Genomic DNA, 12,278 nt, shown 5'->3' on the forward strand with positions numbered 1-12,278 from the left:
GCGTTCCCTGTCAGACGTCTGGTTCTGTATCGCCCTGCGGTTGAACATGTCAGAGTAGCGTCCTCATAAAATGGCCAGGTTGGCTGCCGGAGGAAGTTATAGGGTCATTGATCTCAGCACTGACTGACCTTGGCAGTAGAGAGTAGCACAGGAATGGTATCAACGGGGACAAATAAAGTTTGTGTAGCAAAACAACCACCAAAACAAATAGCAAGTCAGGCAAATTAGCTGTTAGACCAGGGGTGGGCAATTCCAGTCCTCGAGGGCCTGAACCACAGCTAACACACCTGACTCCAATAATCACCTAATCATGACTTTCAGTTTAGAATGCAATTTGATTAATCAGCTGTGTTTGCTAGGGATGGAGAAAAAGTGTGACACCAATCAGGCCCCTGTGGACTGGAGTTGCCCATCCCTGTGCTAGACAATTAAGATAAACTGGGAGCCTGAAAGGCTTTTCTCCACGAATCCTGCTAAGGTGACATAAACATAGCTAATTAGGGTAACGGCCTTGGATAGCTATACAAGTGTAGTGTTGTTATCGCCTGGAGGACAAACTGCCATTGCCAACCATGATCATTGATGACAGGGTCTGTTAAGCTGCCTGGCCTTAGCCAGGGCAGGGGAAACTAGGCTAGCCTGGTCTGGACTGGCTGGAGGGTGAACTCTGCCCCTGTTGCTATGGGAACCTTGGTGTGGATAATATTGGGAGGCAAGGAAGATAAATCTCAGTGGAACTCGATATCTGTCCAATATAACGATATAATGGATGAAAACAGAGGAACCGAGTAGTTGTCTGTTTGTTAGCACCCAGATGTGGAGGAGCAGTTACATCTGCCAGCTGCACTTTACTGTAGCTACATGTCAGCTTGAGGGGAGAGCTGTGTGTGTGTGTGTGTGTGTGTGTGTGTGTGTGTGTGTGTGTGTGTGTGTGTGTGTGCACATGTCAGCTGGAGGGGAGAGCTGTGTGTCTGTGTGTATGTCAGCTGGAGGGGAGAGCTGTGTGTCTGTGTATGTGTACAATGCTGTGGGGGGCCAAATCACCCTGCAGTCCCGCAGTTTCATTCTGCCTTAATATATAAACAGTCCTCCATTCTGAGATGGGAGAGTGTAGCGGCTCTGTTTGCTTTCTGCACTGATTAAAGCAGTTCGCACATGGGGCCCTGGGCTCAGAGCTGACAGTGGCAGACATAGAAGCGTGAGCCCAATACTCAAAGGCAGCAAAGGGAGGCGAGGAGGGGGGCGAATAAACCGTTGAGCAACGAAAAGAGAAGGGGGAGGAAGAAACCAAAGTGTCTTGTAAATATTTGAATAGGCCCCATTCCTGTTCATGCCCTGTGGACATCTATGTTTGCAGCCAAGTTCGGCAGGTCCCAGGTACTAAAGAGGCTGGTGTTTATGCATGCCCGCCACAGCCAGAATGCAGATAAACTAAGTGCCTATGTTTTGGCTGAGGGGAACCATGGGCAAAGCAAGAGGGAAAAAGCATGGGAAATGGGGAAAGCAAGAGCCCAATGGGCTTTCAAACATTGATGATCCGAGGGTGTCCAAGGTCAACCTCTTAGGGGTGGCCTTCGAAACCAGCCTTCAGGGCTGTCTGTCAAACAAGTCGGACAGCTAAGTCAAATAAAAGTACCATCTAAGGACTGTCCACATCACAAGGCTGGCATAGTCTAACACCAGTCCTTTGAATGTACAGAGGGATCAGTATTCTGTAGCACAGCCTGCGGAGGAGAATATTCTACCTCCGCAGGAGAGGAAGAAGGTGTCCTCAGTGGACAAGCTCAGGAATCTAGTAAGCCTGTAAGATGCCTGGCAAGACTGGTTGGTTGTCGTGTGGCAGACAAATCACTGTGGAGCCCGGGGAGGAGGGGATGCGTCAGACCCGCTAGACTTATGAAGATATATCTGCCCGTTCAAGAGTCATGTTTCATCATGCCGATGATGAGAGCCCCGTTGCCACGAACGGATACATTAAGTCCTGACATTCATCACTGATCTCTGTTTTATGTTTGGGGTGTTATGGGTGAAAAGCATGGGACAAGAGAGAGGGTGCAATCGGAGCAAGCTCCTGGAATACCGCTCTACAGAGCTCGCCTGATCATCCTTAGGGTTTGCCTGAGATAAGACTGAAATGTACGAGCTTCCGCCGAGAACAAAGCCCTTTCATACGGCGCTGATCGAAATGGATTTGTATTGTGGCGAAGAAAGATTGTTTTCAGGAGATAACAACCGCAGAAATGATTGTGGCAGTAATATCAGGACCATAATTCTGTCGTATCTATCAGATTTGGTGAAACTTCTGATGTGAGAGAGAGAGAGAGAGAGACCATCACTATGAGAACAGGACACAGTAGGAGGTGGTGATAGAGGGTGAGCGAGGACAGACACAGTAAAACAGACTAGGAGGAGGAGGAGGGGGGGGGGTCATACTCGTCCTGGGCGGGTGCAGCAGTGGAGTCTGCCGGGGCCTTGGAGCCTTTGCCTGGGGCATCAAACACATCCTTGGCCAGGCCGTCTATCTGTAAGTCCTTATTCTGACTGCTGGTGGCGGAGGGGCTTTGGATAGACTCGGGCTGGCTCTGTGGTGCGGCATCGGCTGTGGCAGAGGGGGGTTGGAGGGGACCATGACTGGCTTTGAGGATGGGGGTGTGGGGGTCGGGGGCTTGGGGTCAGACGAGGGTGTGGCTTTAGGAGCCTCGCTTAGGTCAACGAGGGGAGCTACGTCGGATTGGGTGGCACGCTGGGAGGCGGGGGTGCTAGGTTTGGCCGTGCTGGACTGGGGGACGGGGGCAGGTTTGCTTTTAGGGGAGGTTTTGGGGGCAGTTTTGGACTCAGCCGGGACAGGGGTTGGGCCAGCTGCGCTGGAAGTGAGAGTGGTGCTCTCGCTAGCTGGGCTGTTCTGGGTTGTGCTAAAGCTCTCAGTGACAGGTTCAGAGTTAGTGGCGACAGAAGGGAGCAAGTCCACCACCGTGGCGGTAGTGTCAGCAGCGGGCCTGTGAAGAGAGGAAAGCAGGAAAGAGAAGAGCCATCGAGCCGCAAGAAGGTGAGAGGAAAAAGAGAGCAGGGAGGGGTAGGGGGGTGGGGCCAAGGTACAGACAGACATCCAGAGTGAGTGCTACATGCAGTGATAAAGCAAAGAACTAGAGATTCAAAATGTTAACGTGGAGTGAGGTTTTGACATAGACACCATCTTAAGCAAACTAAAGAAAATTCAATCAAAACAGGTGCTTAAGGGTTTAGGGTCCAAGTTATTAAATGTTCGAGGCTGTTAGTACAACAACTATTTTTGCTACCATCAGTGTAAACAACAAACATCCGAGCACATCTTCAGTATCAGGTTTTGATGTTCCATTCTCCCATTATTTGAACAATTAGTTTAGCCAATATGTCAGCAAACACATGATCAAAACACTCAACTGCTGTCATTATGGAATAAGAAGTATGTTTTATGCATAGAAATATTACACGATTAGTATGGGTTTGGCAGTGTAGGGCAACCCGAGAGCAGGGGTCTACCCACAGCCAGTGCTGAGTACTCACTCAGGCTCAGTCAGAGGGGTGGTCTCGTTAGGCTCTGTAGGCCCCCCCCCTTCATGGTTAGGAGTGCGCTCCTCCTCCGTCCTCACCTCCACAATGGGCCCCTTGGACTCATCCTTCCTGTAATGGGAAAAAGTATTTAAAATAAATGCTGGTGCAGTGCAAGTACATTGTAGTGAGTCATTTTTGTTTTAAAAATCCTGCACTTCTGCCCTGTCAAACTGTGGTCCGTTGTCTGAGAGCAGCTACTGTGAGATGCTGGATGAACAGGGCACTCAAATTGCATACAGCATTTCAGAGAGAAGAGCAAGGGAGCCAGGGAGCAGATAAGAAGAGAGACTCACGTGAACGCCGCCTTGCCCTCCTCGAGGTCCTTGCTCTTGGCTCCGGGTCCGGACTTGCCGCAGAAGTTGACGGCAATGCACATGACGAGGCCGCACTTGTTGAGGAAGTAGCAGGTGACGTCGACGCCCACCAGCAGCAGCACAAAGACCACAATGAGGATCCCCACGATGGCCCCTGTGCCTAGACCTGAGCCGCTATGCATAGTGTCTGGAAGGAAGGAGAGGGAAGGACGAAAGGAGGAAGATAGAGTAAAAGAGACCGAAAGCATGGAGAGAAAGTTAGAGAGGGTTGGAGAGAAAGTTGGAGGGAGGAAGAGAAACGGGGAGAGAGGGAGTTAAAGAGAACGTTGGAGAGAGAGGACGAGATAGAGACAGAGAAACGTTGCATTAGGGTCAGTATTAATCTCTACCCTTTCATCCATAACTTCATACTGCTCTGGGCCAAATCATTACATATTCTACTAAAAATACATCAGAGTGATGCGACACAGAAAAAAAAATAACTAATTTTGATCTGTTAAGACTCTAAAAATAGGTTGATAATCAGATTATCAAAAAATACACACTTGGGCCGAGAGAAATCACAACGCATTGCATTAGTTGCATTCAACCATTAAACATCGGTCAGTTACTATCCAAGTTAATGTTAGACACACGACATGTATCAGCCATCTAAGGTACTATATTAAGAGGTGAGCAGATAAATATATTACCCATATTAGGGTCACACACCAGACATGCCCATCACGACATCCTGCACTAATCAAATCTAAACATCAGAACATGAAGGAAGTCTAATGGGGCATCAATCGAAAATCATAAAACAGTCAAACATTGGAGCACCTGGTTCATTAAATAAAGATGCTTGTTTTATCATCACTTCCTATATGGGTCTATATGCCTTTATGACCTCATATGGGTCTGTCGCTTACCCACTCTCATTATTGACAGTTGTGAGACAAAGCAAAAGGCAGTGGAAAGGCAGTAAAATCAATCAAAAATTATGCAAAAAATCTCTTTTACATGGATGAATCCTGCACACAAACAAATAAACAATGTGGAAATAAAGCCTATAAGAAGGGCACAAAACAAAGGCAATGGATTGTGTTTTCATGAAGCAACAGTACTTACCAGAAAATGAATATCCAGGACTATGTAAAATACTACAATATTGATAAGAATTTACAATAGTCACATTCCTTGACTTTTCCCACATTTTGTTGTGTTACAGCCTGAATTTAAAATAGATTAAATTGAGATTTTTTTGTCAAAGTGGAATTATGTTTTTAGAAATGTTTACAAATTAATAAAAAAGGAAATAATAATAATAATAAGATAGGTAAAAATAAAAAATAAAAACATTTGAGCATGGTGAAGTTATTAATTACACTTTGCCTGGTGTATCAATACACTCAGTCACTACAAAGACACAGGCGTCCGCCCTAACTTAGTTACCGGAGAGGAAGGAAACTGCTTAAGGATTTCACCATGAGGCCAATGGTGACTTTAAACAGTTACAGAGTTTATTGGCTGTGATGGGAGAAAACTAAGGTTGATCAACAACTTTGTAGTTCCTCCACAATACTAACCTAATTGACAGATTGAAAAGAACAGAATACAAATAAACTCTTAGAGACCTACCCAGAAAGAATCACAGCTGTAATTGCTGACAAAGGTGCTTCTAGAAAGTATTGACCCAGGGGTGTGAATACTTATGTAAATTAAATATTTCTGTATTTCATGTTCAATAAAGTTGCAAACAATAAAAAAAACATGTTTTCACTGTCATTATGGGATATTGTGTGTAGATGAGTGAGAAATAATATACATTTAATCCATTTTGAATTCAGGCTGTAACACACCAAAATGTGGAATAAGTCAAGGGACATAAATACTTTCTGAAGGCACTGTATGTATCTCTCCACTACAATAGATGACCATGTATCCACACTGTTAATACTCTGCCTTCGACACACACACACACCACACATGATCATGAACAGAATTAATACGAGCTTGTAACCCAACCGCAAAACTGTTAAACAGATGAATGTTTCACAAAACACAAAAAATTATTACTATGCTTTGTGTCAAATCAATCTCACACAAATCAAATTTGGAAATCATTTGCAGCTAATTTGCATTCAGTAAACAGACACACAATGAGATCGGAGATTTGATCAAACAGAATAATCTAAAACTTAATTCAAATCAAACAAGAGCATTTGGAGTATGGTTGATTTGACACATAATGCTCTACACATGGCAGACAGGTTAGATAGAATTATGATGACAGAACACAATTCAATTCCAGTTTTTGTTAGCTCTGTTAGGTGTCAAATATGAGACAGTTTATATTCTGAATGAAAGCAACACACAGGCAATCCTCGATTTGGACTTACTCTTTGCTCTTGTCATATTGAGAATATCAGGATGTCCAAATGTCAGACTCACACACCACACAGTATTCACAGTAGAATCAATGCAACAAAATGTACTTGAATAATTCTATGATTTACTGGAAAACCATCACTTATCAAACAGGGTAGGCTTCAAGGTAGGCATTTACTTGGGTCATATGAACCATCATGTAATTTCACTGACATTGTTCCCTTTCTGAGTTCAATGAAATGCACAAGAAGGAAGTCTTTCATTTAAAAAATAAAAAATAAAATAAAAATCAGCCAAAGTGCTCATTTCCATTGAAATGTGTTGAGATTTTTGCTCCGTCTCGTATTCCAGCGTTCCCTCCAATCGACCAGGAAGCCTGGGTCTTATCTTACTGTAACACACACAGTGATTTTGGCAAACAGTAGCCGACGTTTGGGCTCCAGTATCGCTGGCTTACAAATGTGTGTAAGGAGACAGACTCGGCTGCACAAAGAGGACGTGCATCTTTATGCAAATCCACTATATACACTGGTACCTTGAGAGGGAGGATACTTTGTGTGGCAGAAACACACACACACACACACACACACTTGATTGATGTATTTGTATAATGTAATCGTCTTGTCAGACCGGAGTGTACTATATCTGTCACTTCTTTGAAATAATGTTGTTGACTGCATACGGTTTGGTTGTAGGCAAATATAGAAAGCTATTCTATAATTTCCCCAGTCTACATTAAGCATAGAGAGGGATGATATAACAATAAGTTAAAAAATTAATTCATATTAATTGGCAATAGTTGACAAAGATTTAGCACCATGCAATATATACTAATACTGTACGTTGCAAATGGAACTTTCAAATCATATCAAAATCTAATCTGGGAAATGATAGTAAATGGTCTAAAAGGTCATCATCTAAGTGAGTCACCAGATTTGAGCCAAAATGGATACCTGTGGTATGCATTCCTATAAATCTAGTGCGATGTGTTTCTGCCTCTGATGACACGGCTTTAAATTACAGTTAAACTGGGTGTTTCGAGCCCTGAATGCTGATTGGCTGACAGCCGCGGCATATCAGACCGTATACCATGGGTATGACAAAACATGTATTTCTCTTGCTCTAATTATGTTGATAACCAGTTTATAATAGCAATAAGGCCCGGGGAGGTGTGGTATATGACCAATATACCACGGCTGAGGGCTGTGGACAGGCACTCCGCGTTGCAGCGTGCTTAAGAACAGCCCTTAGCTGTGGTATATTGGCCATATACCACACCTCCCCGGGCCTTATTGCTTAATTATACCCCTCATATGGGTAAAGCGCATGCATTGGAGGGCAGCTGAATTATTAATACCATGCAGCAGAGAGCTGATAGGAAAATACTTTTCAGTGACTGCTGCAGTGCTGGGTAACAACTCAGAAACAAAGTCCTGGCAAATCGCTGGCTTGGCTCCAAGCTACAGTGAGCAGCAATTAGCTCTAAGGCATAAGACCTCTAAAGAGAGGCAGAGTACAGCAGAGCGGCCAATTGTTATTTCCTCTCACATTGATTCGTCATATTCTCTGAAAGTCTATAAAGTTGAGTCAACCTCTGTGGCGGCAATAGCGCCGACCGGCAGCTCTTTATTTACTGCTGTTGCTAAGAGTGGAAGAGAGCATAAACATCTACCTGCAGGGCAGGGTGACAATTCTTGTTTTCCCGCTGCATCTTAAGAAGTGCGATAAATCACATCACACATTTTAACACCGAAGGGGCCGCCTCACAAAGCTTTCTCGGAAATGGAGAAACAGAGCCATGCTGTGTCAACAAGGAGCATAAAATATATATTTTTGACGCACCTTTTTCATATTTTGCAGAACAGAATACAGGAAGTAGGACAGAAACACAGTCAATAAAGCCAATTGACAAAAATTCTCCAAGAGATAATAGTCATTACCGTATGAAGCATCAGTGTCCTACCCAGCGTGCAACATGTTGCATTGGATGTCATAATGTTGTCGTTTTCTGGTTGCAAACTGGTTTTCTGGTCAAATTGGAGCAAAGTTAAGACATCTTTTATGGCATCAAAATGCCTGGAAAAGACAAAATATTTTGGTTGTAATATGGTCACTGGTCCCTTTACAGTCAGTATGCAACCTGACCATGTATGTCACCAAGGACGTTGGCCTGACATCATTGCAACCAGTTTTGCCCTCTGGGTGTGACTCCGATTGTATGAAGCACAGTGGTACAGTATGGTTAAGCTTATAAGGTACTGCATGGATTAAAAAAGTGAACATATGGGTACCCACAGAGGTTCTAAACTATGCACATATTGTGCTTGTTATCTCATGACAGTTAGCTCTTCCTACTTGATATCATAAAAGCCACAACTATCAAACTCGATCTCAACCGTCAGTCACCTATGAAAACTTGTCGGATGCTTCTGAGGAGTGGCACTTGCTTGTATGAAAGAAGAACCAAACAATGTGATTGGCACATGCGAATCCAGGAGCCAAACTCCCGGTGCATCACTTTATTACCTTCCGAGTCAATTTAAAATGGTGGGGGAGACCAAAACTGTGAGAAGACTCATCACAAAATGCTAATCTGAGTTTTGAACAAAGGACATCTATCACTCTTTCCCATGGCAGGGTGTTTTAAGTGCAGCCAGGCTTTAGGGACAGTCCTAACCTTAGTTTATACAACCCCAGAATGGGCCGCCACAATATAAGACACTTTGTTAAAGCTTCAGACAAGCACAAGATATGGGATAAAACAACCTTGGCATTTCTGAGGATGAACAGTCAACAGAATTCAGCACTGTGTCACACACTTGCATTTCAGAATGTAAGTCTAGAGCTCTAGCCGTTATTATTTCGGAAAAAAAACTATTTTATCATATCTTGTTAAAACCTACAATGATTACAGCATGGAAACACACTGGTATGTACTTACAAAAATGTGTCATATAATATAATTATTTCACATTACTGAAAATGACTGACAGATTTGTATTAAACAGCTGTAGCATAAATGTTAAGCATTTTCTGTTTTCAGGTAAAAGAAGAGCAAAAAGGAACAACCAAAAGAACAGCCTATATTTAGTTTTGAACTTTTGAAAAGATTATGTACACAAAACATGTTTTGAGTGACCGTCAAACAGACAAGGCAGTAGCTCGTCCTTCATATAGCCATCCCTTTCAACAGGAGCCTTGTGACTATGAAAAGAAGACGTAAAAAATGTCCTAATCTTCATGACCAATCTTAACTAATACAAAATTCCTCTGAAATGTGTGCTTTCCCTTTTATGTACAATGGGAACAATGACAATTTAAGCTTGTATCCAGATACACATAAGGTAGGCACAGTTTTTTTTCTCACAATTTCCCAATAGGACTCAATAACATTCTGTGGTATGACAGAACTTTTTCACAAACAATGCTGCCTTATTCAAATCCATATTTTTTTCATTATGCAAAATAAACATTGATGATAAAAAAAAATGAACATTCAGAATGATATAAGTATCAAGCACCCCATTATAACCATTTAACATGAAACTGATATCTTGATTCTTCATCTTGAGTGTGTGTCTGCACAAGGGTCAAAAGGCATAGAAAACAAAGGGGTCTGGCCGAGATTTGAAAGGCCAAGCTATCCTCTCTCATTGAGCGAGACACAGTTTATGAGAGCAAGAACACAGTCAGCGTGGAGAGCATGAGAGATGCCAGAGTGTACGTCACACACGAGGAACCAAGGGTAGCTGAGGCCAAAACACACCAAAGATTGTTCACAGAGATATTCACAGCAAAAAATTGGAAAATACAATTTTACACCAAAAAAATACAACAAAATAGTATGTATGACAAATGTTATGGTCCACATAGTGCCCAACATTACACGTGAAGACAGGACAAGGACAGAAGGGGAGGTGGGAGAGAAGAAGGGAAAGGGAGAGAGAAAAAAAGAGATAGAAAATAGGTCATAAATACAAAAACGCAAGTTTGAAAGATTCATTGAGAATAAACTAAGGAATAAAAAAGCAAATCCAAGCAAGTTAGAGGATCAAAGTAATACTAAAAAAGTATGTTAGTAGCACAGCAAATGACGTGTATCACAGCAAGCAAAGGTGGAAGGTCAGAGAAAGTTCAAAGGTGCTGGGTGATGGGAAATGTTGAAAAAGACGCATACATAAACACATATGTTTGTATCAATTAAGAGATCAAATCAAATTTTCCATGGCAGGTAGAGTTGCCCAAGCAAAACACACATTCAAAAACTGGTGCAATGTCAAGGCGATATCAGATGGCAGTTGGAATGGATTAATGGGTGATCTCATGTTACGAAAACTGCAAAAGTGAATTGCTTTTTATATCTTTACTCAATGTCAACCTTAGCTGGGGAGATTTGGATTAGTCAATTTAGAACTCCAGTGGTCCTTGCACACAGTATTGAGCATGCTCAAACCAGTGAATCACGTGGGTCAATATTTCCAATTATTCAACCTTTCCTTATTTTTTTACTTGACCAGCACTCAGGAACATCGATTGACGTTTACTGTCTGTCTGTCTGTCTGTGTGAGTGTGTGCATGTGTGTACAGTGGGGCAAAAAAGTATTTGGTCAGCCACCAATTGTGCAAGTTCTCCCACTTAAAAAGATGAGGGAGGCCTGTACATTTTCATCATAGGTACACTTCAACTATGACAGACAAAATTAGAAAAATAAATCCAGAAAATCACATTGTAGGATTTTTAATTAATTAATTTGCAAATTATGGTGGAAAATAAGTATTTGGTCAATAACAAAAGTGTATCTCAATACTTTGTTATATACCCTTTGTTGGCAATGGCAGAGGTCAAACGTTTTCTGTAAGTCTTCACAAGGTTTTCACACACTATTGCTGGTATTTTGGCCCATTCCTCCATGCAGATCTCCTCTAGAGCAGTGATGTTTTGGGGCTGTTGCTGGGCAACACAGACTTTCAACTCCCTCCAAAGATTTTCTATGGGGTTGAGATCTGGAGACTAGCTAGGCCACTCCAGGACCTTGAAATGCTTCTTACGAAGCCACTCCTTTGTTGTCCGGGCGGTGTGTTTAGGATCATCGTCATGCTGAAAGACCCAGCCACGTTTCATCTTCAATGCCCTTGCTGATGGAAGGAGGTTTTCACTCAAAATCTCACGATACATGGCCCCATTCATTCTTTCCTTTACATGGATCAGTCGTCCTGGTCCCCTTGCAGAAAAACAGCCCCAAAGCATGATTTTTCCACCCCCATGCTTCACAGTAGGTATGTTGTTCTTTGGAAGCAACTCAGCATTCTTTGTCCTCCAAACACGACGAGTTGAGTTTTTACCAAAAAGTTCTATTTTGGTTTCATCTGACCATATGACATTCTCCCAATCTTCTTCTGGATCATCCAAATGCTCTCTAGCAAACTTCAGACGGGCCTGGACATGTACTGACTTAAACAGGGGGACACGTCTGGCACTGCAGGATTTGAGTCCCTGGTGGCGTAGTGTGTTACTGATGGTAGGCTTTGTTACTTTGGTCCCAGCTCTCTGCAGGTCATTCACTAGGTCCCCCCGTGTGATTCTGGGATTTTTGCTCACCGTTCTTGTGATAATTTTGACCCCACGGGGTGAGATCTTGCGTGGAGCCCCAGAACGAGGGAGATTATCAGTGGTCTTGTATGTCTTCCATTTCCTAATAATTGCTCCCACAGTTGATTTCTTCAAACCAAGCTGCTAACCTATTGCAGATTCAGTATTTCCAGCCTGGTGCAGGTCTACAATTTTGTTTCTGGTGTCCTTTGACAGCTCTTTGGTCTTGGCCATAGTTTGTAGTGTGACTGTTTGAGGTTGTGGACAGGTGTCTTTTATACTGATAACAAGTTCAAACAGGTGCCATTAATACAGGTAACGAGTGGAGGACAGAGGAGCCTCTTAAAGAAGTTACAGGTCTGTGAAAGCCAGAAACCTTGCTTGTTTGTAGGTGATCAAATACTTATTTTCCA

The 12,278-nt window shown here is 42.9% G+C and overlaps 1 protein-coding gene across 1 annotated transcript in view; it reads right to left on the reverse strand.

Annotated features, from left to right (window-relative positions):
• The window catches only part of LOC135548714 (neural cell adhesion molecule 1-like), a 304,417-nt gene that overhangs the window by 4,395 nt on the left and 287,744 nt on the right, over window positions 1–12,278 (reverse strand). The window contains 4 exon segments of the mRNA XM_064978572.1: window positions 2,434–2,614; window positions 2,617–2,996; window positions 3,544–3,660; window positions 3,885–4,092. Coding sequence (XP_064834644.1) covers window positions 2,434–2,614; window positions 2,617–2,996; window positions 3,544–3,660; window positions 3,885–4,092 — 886 coding nt within the window.

This window comes from Oncorhynchus masou, chromosome 11 (assembly GCF_036934945.1).
Source record: "Oncorhynchus masou masou isolate Uvic2021 chromosome 11, UVic_Omas_1.1, whole genome shotgun sequence".
Classification (NCBI taxonomy): Eukaryota; Metazoa; Chordata; class Actinopteri; order Salmoniformes; family Salmonidae; genus Oncorhynchus; species Oncorhynchus masou.